The 21,187-nt window shown below is 41.7% G+C and overlaps 2 protein-coding genes across 9 annotated transcripts in view; one reads left to right on the top strand and one right to left on the bottom strand.

The window, feature by feature from the left end:
• Positions 1–3,717: 3,717 nt before the first annotated feature.
• ETFBKMT (electron transfer flavoprotein subunit beta lysine methyltransferase) overlaps positions 3,718–21,187 on the top strand; it is a 66,842-nt gene continuing 49,372 nt past the window's right edge. The window contains exons 1-4 of one of the 4 annotated variants that reach the window (XM_054442528.2): positions 3,718–3,890; positions 6,354–6,780; positions 12,287–12,417; positions 13,849–15,288. In XM_054442528.2, the coding sequence (XP_054298503.1) occupies positions 6,467–6,780; positions 12,287–12,417; positions 13,849–14,192 (789 nt within the window). In that variant the 5' untranslated portion in view covers positions 3,718–3,890; positions 6,354–6,466 and the 3' untranslated portion in view covers positions 14,193–15,288. Of the gene's footprint in view, positions 3,891–4,074; positions 4,317–6,005; positions 6,781–12,286; positions 12,418–13,848; positions 15,289–21,187 lie in introns of those variants that run through there. The other 3 variants (XM_054442527.2, XM_054442530.2, XM_054442529.2) reach the window with 3 other exon arrangements.
• The window catches only part of AMN1 (antagonist of mitotic exit network 1 homolog), a 61,148-nt gene continuing 57,302 nt past the window's right edge, over positions 17,342–21,187 (bottom strand). For all 5 annotated transcript variants that reach the window (XM_054442523.1, XM_054442525.2, XM_063672599.1 and 2 more), the window contains one exon: positions 17,342–18,581. In XM_054442523.1, coding sequence (XP_054298498.1) covers positions 18,508–18,581 — 74 coding nt within the window. In that variant the 3' untranslated portion in view covers positions 17,342–18,507. The remainder of the gene's footprint in view (positions 18,582–21,187) is intronic.

Below are 21,187 nucleotides of genomic sequence, written 5' to 3' on the forward strand. Positions count from 1 at the left end.
CTTATGTCTAACTCCTTGTCCAGGAACCTAAAGTCTGGTAAATTTCACGCTGACTGTGTCAATTATAAGCCTTATCTTCCCAAGTGCAAACACAAAGATGAGATCCATTATTCTTCTACCTATCCTGAGAAGTCTGAATAATGAATTCTTCCTTTACTCCCTATTTTCGAATGTTTGCCTTATCTCATGTATAGCATAGATTTACTGGGCACTAATTAAAATCTCACAAGAATGTCATCATTTGCCTCACTGCCTATCTCCCTTTTCCTGCATGTCTTTTCTCTTAAAGAAATGTGTAAATACCGAGTCTCCTGAAGCCTTTCCCAAGGAGCACAGGCCACAGACTCATGTTTCTGTGACTCAGGGTTTTCCTGGGCACACCTTTAAGCTCTGGCTCAATAAACCTGGATTGATTGAGATTCTTGCCTCAGTCTCTCATTTGGGTTGACAATACATATGTCAGGACATTAGATTGTACTCTGTAAACATGCAAAGTTGCCAATGCGAAGTCAAATATACCACAATAAAGCTGTTAAAAGTAAATTTTTACAATGAGATACTGATATGTAATGTTTGTTATTTTACTCACGTATTTGCCTTTTCTTTCATTTAACAGAGTTTATTGAGTGTCTGTGCCAGAGGCTAAAAGAGGAATGAGATGGTCTGCTTTTAAGTCTAGGCAGTGACAGTTCTGCTTGATATGCTTGTTGTACATGCCCATAGGAAGCTAAGAAAATAGGAAGATTAGTGTGTAGGCTGGCGTGTTGGGGAAGGCTTTTCAGAGGACCTTAATGTTGAGCTGAGTTCTGAAGGACGAGTAGGTGGTTTGGACAGTGAGGAGCGGTTAGGGGTGGGAGGCAGTGGCAGCTTTCTGTCTTCAACAAGGCCTAGGGATGAGAGAACAAGGCGCTGTGGGAGGAAAACAAATTGCAGCAGAGAGGGGAGAAGAGGAGTGTTTTGAAAAGAGGCAGGATAGGTTAAGTCGGGACGGATCAGCATGGTCCAGGAAAGCTGTGGTCAGGAATCCGGCTGTACTATTGAAGGTCTGGGGAGCTAGAGAACGTTTTAAGCAAGGGAGAACACAGATAGCCTGCTGATGAACAGCACAGGCCAATCAAGTGGAGCAAGAGAAACCATCTTGCCCTTAGATTGGCTAGCATTACGGTTAAATGAGTGTATTTAATTAGTCTCCAAGTCCTGCTAATAGCTCATCCTTAATCATTTTCAAATGTTCCAATTCTTTCCATCCCTATTGCAGTTACCTTAGTTCTGTCTCCATTATTGTTTGCTTGGATTTACCATAATATCCTCCAATGGCAGTTTTCTTGTCTTCAGTCTTGCCCCCCTTTTAACTCTGCTACCTGCAGCATAAAACATTTTTCTAAAATTCAAGTCTGATCCTCTCACCTTTAACTGAAAACCCTATCTGCTGCTCATCAACACTATCTCTGTGTTTCTAATAATGATCATCACTGTAACAGCACACTTAGCAAGCATTTACTACATGCCAGGAACTGGGCTAAACAAGATGTGCTTTTATCTCATTAAATCTTCCTAAAACATTATTATTATCATCACTATTTTACAGATGAACAAACTGATTATTAAGAAGGTTTAGTAATGTGTCCAAGATCATACAGCTAATAAGTGTAATTGAATAACTTGTTGAAAAACCAAAAAACTCTTAAAGACAAAGTTGGGTAGGGAATAGAATTTTTCACTTGCACCTGCAAGAGGAACCAATTATTAGAGAACTGGCTTTGTAAACAAAAAGGTAGGGCAGGTATTTAAAGTAAAAAAATCACAAGGATAGACAACAGCTCAAATTGTTATCAGTTCACAAGTCTGCTTGGATGTATGTGGGTCAATTTTGTTAAAATCTAGACGGTACTTTCTATTAAGAAATTACAATGCATCAACACCAAACAACAGAAAAGAAAATCCATATATCCCTGTTTTTCATGCTTTATCTGGGACTACTGGAAGGGTAGGCCTTTTCTAGACTACGGAATCTAAGTTTCAGAAAAAAATCATTTAAACTGCAATATAAAGAATAGTCTTGGCCAGTCAAAGTGGCTGACACCTGTAATCCCAGCACTTTGGGAGGCTGAGGTGGGCGGATCACGAGGTCAAAAGTTCGACACCAGCCTGACCAACATGGTGAAACCCCATCTCTACTAAAAATACAAAAATTAGCTGGGTGTGGTGTTGTGCACCTATAATCCCAGCTACTGGGGAAGCTGAGGCAGGAGAATGGCTTGAACCCAGGAGGCAGAGGTTGCAGTGAGCCGAGATCGTGCCACTGCACTCCAGCCTGGGCGACAGAGCAAGACTTCATCTCAAAAAAGAAAAAAGAATAGTCTTAAGGAAGGCAGAATTAGAGATAGACAAGTTATAGGAACCCAGGCAAGCCATTATAATGCCAAACTAAGGCAATGGCAGGAGGGATAGAAAGAACTGGACCAGTTTTAAAACCATTATGGAACAGGAAAGGCATGTTGCAGTCCCTTCAGCCAAGTTGCAAGTTTTGAATGAGTTATCCAAACATTATTAAATGCATCTTCAGTGATGACTACCAAGCTTTTTACCAGGAGCCCTCTTTTGTAAAAATGTTAGGTTAGCCTGTTCGTTCTGGTTTCTTGGGCAGTGACTGTGATGTTCAAACTATTAATTGGGATAGAACACAGAAGCTGGTTAAAAACAATATTTCTTATAGAAATTGATCTTGAACATGGATCAAGGTTCACTGCTAGCAGGAGAATCGGAGAGTGTGTGGTAATGAAAAGTTATTATAGTTGAGAAAACAAGAGTTTACATCAGCAACTAATTAAGAAAAAAGCAGCTCATAAGTGGATGAATGCAGTTCATAAACACATTATATCAGTTATTACACAGGAAATCTAAGGCAGAATACTGTGAAATGCAAGGTGTATAGCTTATCAACAAGAATATAGCAAATACACCATTCAACTAAGAAGGAAATGATAAGGCTGCATCTGGGGCTGTTGATTGGAAGCACAAAGTTTCCTTTCCTTGTAGTAGTACCTAAAGATTCCAGTTTACATGGAAAGACAGAAAGCTGTCACACCCATGGCAGGAGCGCAGAACCCAAGCGACAAATTCTAATTTTGAACAGGCAGGTGCCAGTGCATTTTTCAAACTGCAAACTAAAATGCAGAAACACGATTTTCCTATTTCTTAGTTTTGGACCATTCTCCCCCCTCTAACACGCCAGAGCAGGTTTTAATTGTTGTCAGGTGAGATGGTGAGTTAACTTTGAGTGTTGAGTTGAGGGGCTAGTGGGATGTCGGTCCAGTTGAAAGGTGGATATATGTAGATCCAGACTCGAGTGATATAGGCTGCAAATAAATTGATAGTGAATTTATGAATTATTAGAAAAGAAAGGACATTCATTATGATTTAATCGCAGTTGAATGTAGGCAGCACAAAGGGCTTATACTCTGTCTTTTTTTTTTTTAATATACGGTGTCTATTTTGCTCACCACTCTATGCCCGGTGCCTGGAAGTGCGACTGGCACATAGTAGGTGTTGCATAGTTTCAGAATGAACTTTTTAGAAATCAAAATTCTACAAACATTGCACACAGATTTAACGTTCCCTTATTTTCCAGGTGAGGTCAGGGCGCCCTTTGGTTTCGCGCTTCCGTCCCTTTAAGAAAGTGGAGGAGAAAGCGGTGCTGGGAAAAAGGGCGGGGCCGCGAGGGGCCGCCGTCCGTCCCGCCCCCTGCCGGGCCGCAGCCCTCTGCTGGAGCGTGGCTCAGTTTTGGTAGCGGGACCCCGGAAATGTAAAGCAGGAGCGGGAAGAGTCGCCAGGGCGAGTGACAGGCGAGCCCTGTGCTTTACTTCCGAGGGCGGTGTCAGCAAAGCTAGGTAAGGAGACAGGGAGGACGGTGCCTGCCCCTTTAAGATCGACTCCACCCCGCCTCTGGAGGAAAATGACGCCGCTGTCTACCCGTTCTGGAACGTAACTCTTTTCATCCCGTCAGCTCTCCTCATTAAGAGAAATACCAAGTGGTCACCACAGTCCCATACTTCATAACCCATGCCTCATCCGTGCTGGGAAGGGAGAGGGAAGCGCCGATCTAAATGACATGGGGTCCAAATCCCAAATAATCTCTATTTGCTCTGTGTTACCTTTAAACTGAGGCTGCGTTGTGTGATTGAAGTGACAGCCTAGTACTGCTTAACAGAATTAGTCTAGTGGGATACCAGGCCCTGAGAGACCCCTACGATCCCAGGACACTGATGGGGGGTAACTAACACCCACTGAAAGTCTACGCTGAGTTCACAGGCTATGTATGACCTGACATGCATTTTGGCCTGCCCCGTGTTTTGATATTTGAATGAGTTGCTGATGTTTACAAGCCGAAGCTGGCCGGGCGTGGTGGTTCGCGCCTGTAATCCCAGCACTTTGGGAGGCCGAGGCAGGAGGATCGCTTCAGGTCAGGAGTTCCAGACCAGTCTGGCCAACACGGCGAAACCTCGTCTCTACTAAAAAAAAAAAAAATAAAATACAAAAATTAGCCGGGCGTGGTGGCACGCCCCTGTAATCTCAGGACTCAGGAGGCTGAGATAGGAGAATCGCTTGAACCTGGGAGTCGGAGGTTGCAGTGAGCCGAGATCACGGCACTGCACTCCAGCCTGGGCGACAGAGACTCTGTTTCAAAAAAAAAAAAAAAAAAAAAAAAAGGTGGAAGCTAATGTGTCAATATCTAGATTTTTTTGATGATTTTGAGAAATCGGAGGATCTGGCAGCATGTCCTGCCTAGCCCTTTTGAACTGTTTGAAAACAGTCTCCAGCTTGCCACAGCCCTTCTGTTATTTTACAGCCAGCCTGCATCACTCATTTATGGTGTCCAGCCCCTTGTAGGGATTTGGATTTTTGACCCCTAAATACTTTAGTGGATTTAAGACCATTTAAAACATTTATGCAGAAGAGATCCGAGGTCCCCAAACAACTGGGTGTATAAGTTTTGTTTAAGTTGTTCCTCATTCTCATTTATTCTTATCCGGGTGTTTTTCTATATATATATATTTTAAACAAATCTTAGTGATCAATTGCACAGGTGTTTTTCTGTTGGAGCAAATCTTTTCAGTTTAGGCTTGGTAAAATGGAACCATCAGATACTTTTACAGAAGGAGATTTAGGAGTTGATGTTCTTTTATTACAATTAAATCCATACAGTATTTTTAAAGGAAAAAACCCGAGTCTTGATTGCATTGTTTTATGATACAACAATCTTTAATGAAAGAGAGTAGTCAGTATAATTTGTATTAATATATCTCTGCCCACAGACAATTATAAATTCATTAACCCCCAGAACTCTTGGCTAGACTTCATAAAGACAAAAACTGTTTGCCCTGTTAACTACTTTATCCCACCACTAGAATATAAGCTTCCTGAAGACAGAAGACTTCTGTTATTTTGTTCACAGTCACCAAGCATGCCTACTTTGTTAAATTTATGAAAGAACTTTAAAGGTACAGTTGGCCCACAGTAGAACAATATAGCAATACAAAATTACAACAATAAAAATAACACAAAAATACAGTGTAACAACTATTTATATAGCATTTATGTTGTATTAAGTATTATGAGTCATCCAGAGATGATTTAAAGTATACCACAGCATATGCCTAGTTTATATGCAAATATGACGCCATTTTATATAAGGGACTTGAGTATCTTCTGATTGTGGTATCCTGGAAGCAGGGGATACCAAAACCAATCACTTGAGGATACTGAAGGATGACTGTATGGCTGACTTCCTGTAAGAGGCATTTTCTTGAGGATTCTTTCAAAATCAAATGCTTGTATATTTGTTGTGTTAAATTACTAAAAGGATTCTGTTGTGAAAAGTATCATTAAAAAGATTGGATTTTCCCAATTGATGCACCAAAGCTTTCATCTGAAATGAACTTGCACATGTGAATCATCAGATACAGAGCTTACACTGTAATATTTTATTTTATTTTATTTTTTTTATGAGACAGAGTTTTGCTCTTGTTGCCCAGGCTGGAGTGCAATGGTGCGATCTCGGCACACTGCAACCTCCGCCTCCTGGGTTCAAGCGATTCTCAAGTAGTGGGATTACAGGTACCTGCCACCACGCCTGGCTAATTTTTTGTATTTTTAGTAGAGACAGGGTTTCACCATGATGGCCACGCTGGTCTTGAACACCTGACCTCGTGATCCACCCGCCTTGGCCTCCCAAAGTGCTGGGATTACAGGCATGAGCCACCACGCCCGGCCAATATTTTCTTATTATGTAATAGGATCTAGAAATGTTGCTCTTCCTTGGAATTATCAGTATTACTTTTTTTTTTTTTCAGAGTCAGAGGTTCCGGTTGAGATCAAGTTGGGAGACACACCCTTGTTCATTCTCCTTGAGAAGCAGCCATTATCAACAGAACATTGACAGAACCTGTGTTTGGGGAAAGGACTGATGGCTTTGAGTCTAGGTTGGAAAGCACCCAGGAACCACTGTGGTCTCCTCTTGCAGGCTCTGCGAAGCAGTGGTCTTCTCTTGTTTCCCTGTGGCCATTGTCCCTGGAGAGGAGCTGGAAGCTTTTTGGACCCTGAGATAAAGGCTTTCCTGGAGGAGAACACTGAAGTCACCAGCAGTGGTAGCCTCACCCCTGAAATCCAATTGCGGCTTTTGACCCCCAGATGCAAATTCTGGTGGGAGAGAGCTGACCTGTGGCCCCACAGTGATCCTTACTGGGCAATCTACTGGCCAGGAGGCCAAGCCCTGTCTAGGTACTACCCTAATGAAACCTTTAAGGCACTACAGATCTTTGCTGTTTTCAGTTCCCTCCAACTCCAACCTCTACGAAAAACCAGAGCAATGCTGGGCGTGGTGGCTCATGCCTGTAGTCTCAGTACTTTGGGAGGCTGAGGCTGTAAGCTGTGATCCTGCCACTGCACTCTCGCCTGGCCTGTCTCAAAAACAAAACAAAACAAAACAGAAACCAGCAAAACTCAGTCTTCTTGTTTTTTTTCTTTCTTTTTTTTTTTTTTTGGTAGAGACAGGATCTTGCTATGTTGTCCAGGCTGGTCTTAAACTCCTGGCCTCCTCAACCTCCCCAAGTGCTGGTATTACAGACATAAGCCTCTGAGCCTAGCCTCAGGTTAGACATATTTTTTGTTTGCCTTGTTGCATAATTTCCCGTTGTAACCCAAGCTTATCAAGCTATTTTCCCAAGTAGCTGTCTCCCCAAGAGAAATCCTAGAGTCAGCTGTCAAGACCTTGGATAGCTATAAGTGATCCAGAAATCTCACCTATTAGGAGGTTCATGGTTCATAGCGCATGACCATTGCAGAGTTCCTAGATGGAAGCTAAACACCCAGTCCTTCCGCTCTCCTTTAATTCAGTAAATGTCGCTCCATAAACCTCACATTCCTTCCAGAGTTGCTTCTTTTCCCATAAAACAGGAGCTGTGAGTGAGTGGGCTGCTCAAAGTTTCCCTCTTCTGTTGGGTGCAGTGCCTGTAATCCCAGTGCTTTAGGAAGCCAGTGCAGGAGGACAGCTTGAAGTCAAGAGTTCAAGACCAGCCTAGGCAACATAGTGATACCCCTATCTCTACAAAAAAAATTTTTTTTTTTTTTTTGAGATGGAGTCTCACTCTGTCACCCAGGCTGGAGTGCAGTGGTGTGATCTCGGCTCACTGCAAGCTCCGCCTCCCGGGTTCACGCCATTCTCCTGCCTCACCCTCCTGAGTAGCTGGGACTACAGGCTCGTGCCACCATGCCCCGCTAATTTTTGTATTTTTAGTAGAGACGGGGTTTCACCATGTTGATCAGGCTGGTCTCGAACTCCTGACCTCATGATCCACTCTCCTCGGCCTCCCAAAGTGCTGGGATTACAGGCGTGAGCCACCGCACCCAGCTTAATTTTGTATTTTTAGTAGAGACAGGGTTTCACCGTGTTGGCCAGGCTGGTCTCGAACCCCTGACCTCAAGTGATCCACTGGCCTCAGCCTCCCAAAGTGCTGGGATTACAGGCATGAGCCACCGTGCCTGGCAGTAGCAGCTATTTAGACAGGGCATGTATACCTCTACTTTGCCATAGTGTTAACTGGTTGATGTTGTCAAGTCCCAGGTTCTTGGTGCCATGAACAAAGAATTGGACATGACACACATACAAGTAGCAAAGCAGCAAACAGTTAAGCACAATGTGATCAGCAACGGATCAGGCTGACCTGCGAGTGGTATCAGCCCCGGTTTGTTACAGTTCATGGCCTTTTATATGTTTTTTCCTCATTTGCTTAACCTTACTTGATCTTTCATAAGTTGAATTGCTCATCCTTGCCTTTCCCTCATTGTGCCTAAACCGCACTTTATTTCTCATAAGCTAATTGTGCATCCTTGCTTAACCTTATTTTATCTTTTCTGACAAAATTGCTCATCTTTACTTTTATTTCTTGTAACCAAATTGCTACTGCAAGCCCTTTCCACTTATTTTCCTTATCTTGCATGTTCCAACTTATTGCTTACTCCCTTATCTCTTACTGCTTACTGTCTTATTTAATATGTCCTGTTTCTGCTATCTTGTATGTTTTGCTTTTGGTATTGCTTCAGCTAGCCTATGTCCAACGGGGTCCCCTTCACCCCTGACTTCCTCTGCCATTCTCCTGCCTCAGTAGTACCCACTGTTCCTTATTACTCCAATCCTAAGATCAAGAGTCAGCTGAAATTTGTTATTTCAGCATTTCCCCATCTATCTTCACTTGCTTGGTAACTATTTAGCTCCAGTCCAAATTCCTTGGTTGAACTGGACTTTGAGTTTTACCAGAGAGGTCATTATACTACATTTCAAGTGGCAGGAAAATCACTCTATGATGGAGTCAAGAGGAGACAGTGACTCTTGGATTGAGTTTACTTAATTTTAGTCTTTGTTTTAGCAGTGTTTTGTCAGTCTTAATTCCTGGTGCTTGGTAGTTTCTGGAACATACTAAGTATTCAATACTTTGTCAGCCCAAATGAGAGACTGAGGTATGAGTCTCAACCAGTCGAGGTTTGTTAAGCCCAAGAAAAATACAAGTCACAGAAAAGTTTGTGGCCTGTGCTCCTCTAAGAGGTTTTTAGGAGGCACAGTATTTATACATTTCTTTTTCTTTTTTTTTTTTGAGATGGAGTTTTGCTCTTGTTGCCCAGGCTGGAGTGCAATGGCACAATCTCGGCAGACTGCAGCCTTCCCCTCCCGGGTTCAAACGATTCTCTGCCTCAGCCTCCCGAGTAGCTGGGATTACAGGCATGTACCACCATGCCTGGCTAATTTTATATTTTTAGTAGAGACGGGGTTTCACCCTGTTGGCCAGGCTGGTCTCGAACTCCTGACCTCAGGTGATCCACCCACCTTGCCTCCTAAAGTGCTGGGATTACAGGCGTGAGCCACCATGCCTGGCCATTTATACATTTCTTTTCTATGTTTTTTGAGACAGAGTCTTACTCTGTCACCCAGGCTGGAGTGCAATGGCTTGCTCTCTACTCACTGCAGCCTCTGCCTCCTGGGTTCAGGCAATTCTGCCTCAGCCTCCCGAGTAGCTGGGATTACAGGCGCCCACCACCACACCTGGCTAATTTTTGTATTTTTAGTAGAGATGGGATTTCACCATGTTGGCCAGGCTGGTCTCGAACTCCTGACCTCAGGTGATCCACCTGCTCAGCCTCCCAAAGTGCTGGGATTACAGGCGTGAGCCACTGCGCCTGGCTATAAATTTCTTTAAAGAGGAAATGGCATGTAGGAAATGGTGGGATAGGCAGTGAGGCAAATTATTACATCCTTGTGAGATTTTAGTCAGTGCCCAGTAAATCTATGCTCTACATAAGGTGAACATTCGAAAATAGGGAGTAAAGAAGAGTTAATTATGTAGATGTCTCAGGGTGGGTGAAGGAATGATTGCTGTCATCCTGTTTTTTTTTTTTTTTCTTGAGACAGGGTCCCACTTTGTCACCCAGGCTGGAGTGCAGTGGCGCAATCATTGCTCACTGCAGCCTTGACCTCCTGGGTGCAAGTGATCTTCCCACCTCAGCCTCCCAAGTAGCTGTGACTACAGGCATGTACCACCATAAGCAACTAATTTTTGTACTTTTTGTAGAGACAGGGTCTCACTGTGTTGCTCAGGCTGGTCTCAAACTCCTGGGCTCAAGTGATCCTCCTCACTTCAGCCTCCCAAAGTGTTGAGATTACAGGTGTGAGCCACTGCACCTAGCCTCGTCCTGTTTAGACAGGGCATGTACCCAGTAAGCTAAGCTTGTAATGGACATTGTTAGTATGAAATTTAACACTTTAGTTTTGTGGACAAGGAGTTAGACTTAGGTAGCAGACCTAAAGTTACAGTTGCTATGTTCTTGTTTATGGGAGGAGATACATCTCAAAAGGTTTAGGGGTCTGCAAAGAATTTATGAGCAATTTGTGATCTCCAGTCATCTGGAGGCCCCTGAAACCTTTTCCTTTTGTAGGGGTCTGGCTAATGAATAGCGCTTTGACACAAGGTTGTGAAGTAACAGCTATCTATTCACGAGAAAAGGACAGTGTTCCCTAACTCGGCCTCCAGGCTTAACTTTCCTTTTGACATATTGAGTTTTGCGGGTCTTGAGACTTTTTTTTTTTTTTTTTTGAGACGGTGTCTTGCTCTGTCGCCCAGGCTGGAGTGCAGTGGCGCAGTCCTGCTCACTGCAAGCTCTGCCTCCCAGGTTCACACCATTCTCCTGCCTCAGCCCCCCAAGTAGCTGGGACTATAGGTGCCCGCCACCACGCCCAGCTAATTTTTTCGTACTTTTAGTAGAGATGGTGTTTCACCGTGTTAGCCAGGATGGTCTCGATCTCCTGACCTCGTGATCCACCCGTCTCGGCCTTCCAAAGTGCTGGGATTACAGGCATGAGTCATCGCGCCCGGCCTGAGACTTTTTATTTTCCTTTACCGCTTTTTTTTTTTTTTCAAACAGTCTTGCTGTGTCACCCAGGCTGGAGTGCGGTGGTGCAATCTTGGCTCACTGCAACCTCTGCTTCCCGGGTTCAAGCAATTCTCCTGCCTCAGCCTCCTAAGTAGCTGAGATTACAGGCACCCACCACCATCCCTGGCTAATTTTTGTATTTTTTATTTTTATTTTTTAATTTTTTGAGATGGAGTCTTGCTCTGTTGCCCAGGCTGGAGCACAGTGGCATAATCTCAGCTCACTGCAACCTCCGCCTCCTGGGTTCAAGTGATTCTCCTGCCTCAGCCTCCTGAGTAGCTGGGACTGTACGCACACGCCACCATGCCCAGCTAACTTTTGGATTTTTAGTAGAGATGGGGTTTTGCCAGATTGGCCAGGCTGGTCTTGAATTCCTGGCCTCAAGTGATCCGCCTACCTTGGTCTCCCAAAGTGCTGGGATTATAGGCATGAGCCACCGTGCCCAGCCTACAACTTTTTTTTGAAAAAAATTGACTTGAATAGCATAATCAGTCAGTTGTGTGGTACTGTGCTTCACACCTGCTGAAGAGAAAGACCAAATGACTAGGTCCTTTCTTCTGCCACCTCTGCCCAGCTCTGGAGATGGACTTTTTGTGTCACTCTAGTCGGACCAAACTTGCCAAGGTTGGACCAAGTTCTTCTGCTACGTTTCACTATTTCTTTTGTCCAGTCAACCTAAAGACATCTCTTTTCTTTCTTTTCCTTTTCTTTTCTTTTTTCTTTTTTTGGATACCTCTTATTTGCTGAGACCAGCTCGGTTGGGGAGACCCTAACCCAGTGGCGTTAGAGGAATTAAAGACACACACACAGAAATGTAGAGGTGTGAAGTGGGAAATCAGGGGTCTCACAGCCTTCAGACCTGAGAGCCCCGAACAGAGATTTACCCACGTATTTATTAACAGCAAGCTAGTCATTAGCATTGTTTCTATAGATATTAGATTAACTAAAAGTATCCCTTATGGGAAATGAAGGGATGGGCTGAAATAAAGGGATGGGTTGGGTTAGTTATCTGCAGCAGGAGCATGTCCTTAAGGCACAGATCGCTCATGCTATTGTTTGTGGTTTAAGAACGCCTTTAAGCGGTTTTCCGCCCTGGGCGGGCCAGGTGTTCCTTGCCTTCATTCCGGTAAACCCACCACCTTCCAGCGTGGGCGTCATGGCCATCGTGAACATGTCACAGTGCTGCAGAGATTTTGTTTATGGCCAGTTTTGGGGCCAGTTTATGGCCAGATTTTGGGGGGTCTGTTCCTAATATTTATTTTTCCTCATCTCTCTGAGACATGTTTCTCCTTTCTTTTTAATTTAGGTATCTTTTGGATAATCCTGATGTTGTCAGAGGAAAATCTGTATTAGATCTTGGGAGTGGATGCGGAGCTACAGCTATTGCTGCTAAGATGAGTGGGGCATCAAGGATCTTGGCCAATGACGTAGACCCTAGTAAGGATTCATATTTTAAAATATTTAAGGCTCATCTTTTTTTTTTTTTCTCCGGGATAAATATGTACATGTGCTCAGTGTGGTAGCTTATCATTATATGTATTTTGTGATCGGACATTGTGAATCTCTGTGCACTGGGACATTATCTGTAGGAATCCCCTGAGGTCTGAGTAGATGGTGCATTTTTCCCAAGAGGATCTGTGTCTGCCAGACATCCCAGAGGGAGCACTTATGTTAATTTATGGGCTAGGAATTTCTTGAAATATGTAAATAGTGTTTATTTGACCCCAAACCCAAGTGAGTATTGGCCTGTCTTTGAGGGTTATTTTTATTCCATTAGAACCCAGGCTGAGACAGGTAAGTTTTTATTTGATCTGATTTTCTTCTGGTCTACCCTTTCACTGAGAATATAGTCCTTGAAAACCTTTATTTTATTTTATTTATTTATTTATTTTGAGACAGAGTCTCCCTCCGTCATCCAGGCTGGAGTGCAGTGGCACAATGTCAGCTCACTGCAAGCTCTGCCTCCCGGGTTCACACCATTCTCCTGCCTCAGCCTCCCGAGTAGCTGGGACTATAGGTGCCTGCCACCATGCCTGGCTAATTTTTTTTTTTTTGTATTTTTAGTAGAGATGGGGTTTCACTGTGTTAGTCAGGATGGTCTCAATCTCCTGACCTTGTGATCTGCCCGTCTTGGCCTCCCAAAGTGCTAGGATTACAGGCATGAGCCACCACGCCTGGCTGAAAACCTTTATTTTATAAAGGAGCCTCAGTTCTTTTTTTTTTTTTTTTTTTGGATACGGAGTCTCACTCTGTTGCCCAGGCTGGAGTGCAGTGGCACGGTCTAGGCTCACTGCAACTTCCACCTCCTGGGTTCAAGTGATTCTCCTGCCTCAGCCTCCCGAGTAGCTTGGATTACAGGCATGCACTACCACGCCCAGCTAATTTTTGTATTTTTATTAGAGACAGGGTTTTACCATATTGGCCAGGCTGGTCTTGAACTCCTGACCTCAGGTGATCCACCCGCCTCGGCCTCCCAAAGTGCTGGGATTACAGGTGTGAGCCACTGCGCCCAGCCAAGGGGTCTCAGTTCTAATTTATTGCCATGCTGAATCAAGCCCAAGTCTTGTTTCCCTGTCCACAGTAAAAAACCAAAATCTTTTGGTTAATGAAATCAGCAAATATTCGTAAAAGTCCCAGCATTTCTAGGTGTTTTGAATTGTTTGTTTTCGAGATATCCAGTCATGTATTTGGAAATTGTGGTATAACTTATATTGGGATAACCTTTACACTTCTTTACTTTAAAAAACAACTTTCATCAAAAAGGAAGAAAAATATATTGTTAGCAGATCTTCTAAATTATTTAATCAACATGGAATTATAACAGCCTAGCATATACCAATTCATTTTGTGCTTTTTTTTTTTTTTAAGTTGCAGGAATGGCTATTACACTAAATTGTGAATTGAACAGACTGAATCCTTTTCCTATTTTAATCCAAAACATTTTGAATTTGGAACAAGATAAGTGGGACCTTGTTGTTCTTGGCGATATGTTTTATGATGAAGACCTTGCAGATAGTCTTCATCAGTGGCTGAAGAAGTGCTTCTGGACCTATAGAACTCGAGTACTGATTGGTGACCCTGGGCGGCCCCAGTTCAGTGGACACAGCATTCAGCATCACCTGCACAAAGTGGTAGAATATTCACTTTTGGAGCCTACTAGGCAGGAAAACAGTGGACTGACAACAAGCACAGTGTGGGATTTTCAGCCTTGAGTTGTCAAAGTGCTTCCAAGTATGAATATAGTAATATTTGGATCTGACTCTAAAAGTTTTCTGTATAGGAGATACTCTCCAGTTTAATGAATGTAATTCTTGTTAAATGGAAAATCTTGTTTTTAAAATATGAAGGTTTAGAATTTTGTTTACTTTTGTCATGTAACTGGTTCTGTATTTCTCTGCATGCCAATTATACACATCTCTATCTGCATTTTTTTTTCTATTTTAACCGCTGAAGGAATATGATTATACAATGCCATACTCAATGGTGGCAGCATTTAATTTAAGTAGTGGAGAAGAATTAAACATTATAGCTGGATCTGTTTCTGTAGTTGAGGACAATTGTGATGTAACTTTGAATTAAACAAACAAAACAAAACATAGAAGAAGACTATATATATTTTTTCTTTTTTTAGAGACAGTCTCACTTTGCTCCCAGGCTGGAATGCAGTGGCTATTCAGAGGCTTAATCATTGGGCACTGCAGCCTCGAACTCTGGGCTTTTTTTTTTTTTTTTGAGATGGAGTCTCAGCTCTGTCGTCCAGGCTGGAGTGCAGTGGCTCATATCTCAGCTCACTGTAGCCTCCACCTCCCCCGTTCAAGCGATTGTCCTGTCTCAGCCTCCGGAGTAGCTGGGATTTTAGGTGTGCACCACCATGCCTGGCTAATTTTTGTGTTTTTAGTAGAGACGGGGTTTTGCCATGTTGGCCAGGCTGGTCTCAAACTCCTGACCTCAGGTGATCCACCTGCCTTGGCCTCCCAAAGTGCTAGGATTACAGGTGTGAGCCACCACACCAGCCTGACAATGTTTTTTACTTCTATCACTTCCTTTTGATTTTTTCTCATAGCTTCTATCTCTGCTTACGTCACCCATCATTCTTGCGTGTTGTATGCTTTTCGCATTAGAGCCCTTTGCATGTTGATCAGTTATTTTAAATTTATGATCTGGTAATTCTAAAATGTCTGCCATATCTGAGTCTGGTTCTGATGCTTGTTTTGTCTTTTCAGACTGTTTTTTTGTCTTTTACCATGCCTTGTAATTTTTTGTTGATAGGTAGACATGATGTATTGGATAAATAAACAAGTAAACTAAGGTAGCATGAGGTTTTAAAATCTGGGTAGGGCTACTGTTTGCTGTAGTGTAGATATTACAGGCTAAATTTTCCTCTAGTGTCCTTGCTATTATCTCCTCTGTTATCTTTGAGTTTCCCTAGAGATTCCTTCTTATATAGAGTCTGAAACTTGCAGTTTTTTTCACCTGTAATTCCCTGTTATTATACAGTAGCCTAATTGATGTGATAAGGTATGGGAGAAGGTATGTTCTATAGCCCTGTGATTAAGTCTCAGTCAGTTAAGTCAGCCTGTGCCCCTGCTGTGACCTTCACAAGTGCTTTCAGCTTTTCTTTTGTCCCTTTGGTGAGACAGGAAGGCTAGAGGCGGCTGGAGTTGGGTGCTTCCTTTCCCCCAGGTCAATGAGGCTCTGGTAAAATAGTTTCCCTTGAGAACTGGCTTTTGTTAAGGATAATTGAATGCTTAGGCATATTTCAAAATGGTTATTTTCCCCATCCTCATACCAGAAGAGGGGATTTTTCTCTGATCCTCACCCTGAGAACCTGGTAGGTATCCTGGAGGTAAAACTATGAAAGTGTGGTGTCTCCCCTAGGAGTGGGTCCCCTAGAGTTTGTTTGTTTTAATTTAACAAAGTTTAATTGAGCAAAGAACAATCTGTGAATTGGGCAGCTCCTAAAAGCAGAATAGGTTCAGAGTGACTACAGGGTTGCCACATCTGGTTAGATAACGTTTATGGACAGATTCCTGGAGCTTTTGATTCTTTTTTTTTTTTTTTTTGAGACAGTTTAACTCTTATTGCCCAGGCTGGAGTGCAATAGCGCGATCTTGGCTCACTGCAACCTCCGCCTCCTGGGTTAAAGTGATTCTCCTGCCTCAGCCTCCCGAGTAGCTGGGATTACAGGCATGCACCACCACACCCAGCTGGGATTACAGGCATGCACCACCATGCCCAGCTAATTTTTGTATTTTTAGTAAAGACAGGGCTTCGCCATGTTGGCCAGGCTGGTCTCGAACTCCTGACCTCAGGTGATCCACCCACCTCAGCCTCTCAAAGTGCTGGGATTACAGGTGTGAGCCACCGTGCCAGGCTGGAGCTTTTGATTCTTAAGTCCATCCACATGGAGCCTCCAGCAACTCAGGAATTACAGCATAAATGTTCCTACTGGTACTGGCTCCAGCAACAGGCTTCTGCTCCCTGTAAGCTATGGTTCTTTGTATTTAAGTTTCTAATTTGTAAGGCATTTTCTCTTTAACCTTAATTCTCTAATGGATCTAAGTGTTGTTGATTTTTCAGTTTATTGAGCTTTTTTCTTATTGTGAGAATGGGAATGATGACTTCCAATCTCTTTATATTAGAAAATATAAATCAGACTAGAGACTGGAAATTTTTGTTGTTGTTGTTGGGTTTTTTGTTTTGTTTTGTTTTTAGACAGGTCTCGCTCTCTCATCCAGGCTGGAGTTCAGCGATGCGACCGTGCTCACTGCAGCCTTGACTTTCTAGGCTCAGGTAATCCTCCCACTTCAGCCTCCTTAGTAGCTAGGACTGTAGGCATGCACCACCATGATGCCTGGCTAGTTTTTTTATTTTGTATTTTTTGTAGACATGGAGTCTTGCTACATTGGCCAGGCTGGGTATTACTGGGTATTTCTTTCTTTCTTCCTTTATTTCTTTCCATATTTACTTATTCAATGAATATTTGAGTGCTTATTATATATCAGGCACTGTTCTAGGCACTGGGGATATGGGGATACAGCAATGAAAAAAAAAGATAAATATTTTGTCCTTATGAAATTTGTATTCTAGAGTAGGGAGACATAACAAACAAATGAGAACAGGCATCAGATGGTGATAGGTAGTAAGGAGAAAAAGAAGTAAGGGTGATAGGGAATACTGGGTACTGGATGGGGTACAGATATTTTAAACAGAGTGGTGAGAAATAGTTGATACAACTAGCAACATAAAAAGGAGAAAGATCAAACTGCAAACTGTTTTAGGAAGATAAATCCTTCATAGACCCAAAGAAGCTCACAATTTAGATGTTGAAACTAGTTTCTGCAAAAAGGGGAAAATGTGATTGACTTGGTTAAATATTCAGTATTAAATTTTATTGAATTTGTCTTTAGAAAAATTTCATAGATAGAACAGGCCTTACCCATTTTGCACATATATACATATGCACCACCTTTGCAGTGGCAACATATATATCCACACTATAAACATACCACATTTATAAATCTTGTAAGGACAAGAAATGGAGTTGAATAAGTACCCCCCAACATATACAAGAAAGTTAGCATACTTACCCCATTTTTCACTACATCAGAGGCAAAATAAGAAATCTTTTAAGAAAATCTCAAGACAGGCTCATGGCAAAATGAATACACTAAATTTGGGGGTTGGTTGAAGCATGGTATGTGTCAGGTAATTTTGTGATTACCAAAAAGTTTTCACTTGAAAACTAAGACCTTTGCTGTTTATTTCACAATGTGAAATCAATAAACCTGAGGATACAAGTCTCTGTAGTGATATTCTGTATTTACTCATTTTTACACATTTTTGAATGCAATTTTGATAAGGAAGGAAAGCTTACAGATGAATAAAATGTAATTGGGAAGAGTAGCCATAAAAATCAATGAAATAAGTGGCTGGGCAAAACCCTCTGTAATACTAATACGCTGAATGGCTAATAAGTCACTTCATTTCGGTGAAACAAATACCTAAATTCTTTGAAGAATTAACAGGCTTGATGTTCAGGTCTGCTTTTGGCAAATGGGCATTTAAATACTCCAAGAAGGCAAGAGCCAGAAAATAGGAAGGTAACTATGCTTTTAGAAATATGTTTACTTAGATTCTCCCAAGGTTTATACTTACAGGTAAACTTAGAACAATAGCTCAAATACCTACATGGGAGAAGGAAATCTCAAGGGAAAACAGTTAATTTTAAAGTTATTTAAGAAACAGAATCCAACACCATGATCAGAGTTCATGCTAGGATTATCATTTCAAAAATAATGACTCATCCAACAGATATAGAATAATAGCACTATTAAGATGTTTTAAGAGTAAAGCACAAACCATGTATATACCAAGACTTAGCTCATTCTCTGAGAGTTATAACTTAAGACAATAAAATAATTAAAAATAGTGTTAACATTAAGTAGAATGCAAATCTCTATAGATGGTTTCCTGGGGAAGTAGTTTTGATAAGCTTTCCTAGCATTGATCATCTTCAAAAAAGCATCAATAAACAGTCCATGTCACTTGCTTTAGTTTGTTTGGGCCTACTAATTGCTCCAACACTTCTCGGGAATGATCTATAAAAGAAAACAATGACAATATATTACTTGACAAAAAATGTTTAATGTTTCCTCATGTCTAACTGGAGGTGATGTTAATTATTATACAGTTATTTAAAGGATTAAAGGAAGTGATCTATAAAGCACAATATACAACTAACTAATAATTAATTAATGGTAGCCCTCACTATTATTAGGTGTAGTGCACCTATCATGGTATTACTTGTTTAAAAAAAAAACAGGCATTTGTTGTTTTCTCTGTAATTTCATCATAATTCCACCAACCAGAGTAATGGTCTAATTTCACCATTAACCTGTGTTAATGGTTAATAACTTTTTTCAGGATCTTAGCCGGAAATAGATGATTCACTAAAGTGGGGTGACTGAACAGCATTTAATGAAGGGAATATTTACCAAAAAAGTAGGATTAAAGAAAGCCAATAGGTACGGTAAACCACCTTGGGAAGCTGCAACACACCCAAAGGGTTAGAGGAGGTAGTAGTCACCAGAACTTGACAAGTTGACCTGTAGTTGAACATTTTTCCATGTCTGTATAATACTATTATAAAGCATGATTTTAAATAGATAACCATTATATAAATACACTGTAATTTAACCAATCTATATTATTGGACATTTAGATGTTTTCAGTTTTTCACAATGTACAGTCGTGATTTTGATATGGTTTCCATCCTAGTTTTAGGATGTCTTTGAAAAATCTGAATTAAAGCAAAAATACTGATAAAATTTTGTTAGTTTAAATATTACTCATAAGTTTAATAAACTTGTTTCCATAGATACAACCTATGTTTTATGTACAACCTATCTCTAACCCAGTCTTGGAAATCCTGTAATTTGGTGGTTCCTAGACAGATTTCACAGACCAGTAGAAAAAAAAAAAAAAAAGATGGGCCCAACATATACAGTGACAAAATTTTATTTTAAGTTAGACAAAATTAAGCAAAAATACCAAGGTTTATTGCCAGCAAGAGAACCAGAGAGTGTATAGAAATGAAAAGTTATTATCATTGGGAAAACAAAGGTTTACGATTTTTAAAAAAAAGCAGCTAGTAAGATAAATGCAGTTTTATTCATGGTCATAAAAATATTATTGGTTATTGTAGAGGAAATCTCAATCAAAGATAGGTTCAAATTATGTTGAAAGTAAAAGAATGGACAAAGACATACGATTTAAATGGCAACCATGACAAAGCTGGGTGGCTATAGAAGAAGGGGGAAACACTTTCCAACTCTTTCTGTGAGGCCAGTGTTACCCTGATACCAAAGCCAGACAAAGACATCACATAAAAAGAAAACTGCAGACAAGGATCTTTTATTAATGTAGACTAAAAGATGCTCAACAAAACACCAGCACACCAAATCCAGCCACTAGAAGAAAGGATTACATACCATGACCAACTGAGATTTATCATAGGAATGCAAGGTTAGTTTAACATCTGAAAATCAATTAGTATAATATACTGTGTTAATGTCCTATTGCTGCTGTAACAAATTACCACAAATTTAGTGGCTTAAAGCAACAAATTTGTTATTGTACAGTTTTGAAGGTCAGAATTCCAAAATGGGTCTCATTGGGCTAAAATCAGGTGTGGGCAGGTCTGCATTACTTTTTAGAGGAAAGTCTTATCTTTTTTTGGAGGCTCTACAGGAGAATCTACTTCCTTTACTTTTCTAGCTTCTAGAAACTACCACACCTTCCTGCTTATTTAAAGTGAACAACATTGGGCTGGGTGCGGTGGCTCATGCCTGCAATCCCACCACTTTGGGAGGCTGAGGCGGGCAGATCGTGAGGTCAGGAGTTTGAGACCAGGCTGGCCAACATAGTGAAACCCCCATCTCTACTAAAAATACAAAAATTAGCTGAGCATTGTGGCATGCGCCTGTAGTCCCAGCTACTTGGGAGACTGAGGTAGGAGAATTGCTTGAACCAGGGAGGTGGAGGTTGCAGTGAGCCGAGACCATGCCATTGTACTCTTGCCTGGGTGACAGAGTGAGACTCCGTCTCAAAAAAAAAAAAAAAAAAAGTGGGCATCATTGGGCACAGTCCTTCTCAAGCTGCCATCTCTATGGTCCTCTCTCCTTCTACTTTCAAGGACCCTTATGATTATTTTGGGCCTACATAGATAATCCAGGATGATCTCCCTACTTAAAAATCAACTGATTAGCAACTTTAATTCCATTGGCAACCTTATGTAACATAACATACTCACATTTTGGGCATTAGAACATGGATATCATGGGGTGGGTGAGAGCATTATTCAGCTTACCACCTACACCATTCTAATAGAACAAAGAACTAAAACCACATGATCATCTTAATAGACAAAGAAACACCATTTGGCTGGGTGTGGTGGCTCATGCCTGTAATCCCAGCACTTTGGGAGGCCGAGGAGGGCGGATCACCTGAGGTCAAGAGTTCAAGACCAGCTTGGCTAAGATGGGAAAACCCTGTCTCTACTAAAAATACAAAACAAAAATTAGCCACGCATGGTGGTGGGTGCTTGTAATCCCAGCTACTCAGGAGACCGAGGCAGGGGAATCGCTTGAATCCAGGAGGCAGAGATTGCAGTGAGCTGAGATGGTGCCACTGCACTTCAGCCTGG

Source organism: Pongo pygmaeus, chromosome 10, assembly GCF_028885625.2.
Source record: "Pongo pygmaeus isolate AG05252 chromosome 10, NHGRI_mPonPyg2-v2.0_pri, whole genome shotgun sequence".
Lineage (NCBI taxonomy): Eukaryota > Metazoa > Chordata > Mammalia > Primates > Hominidae > Pongo > Pongo pygmaeus.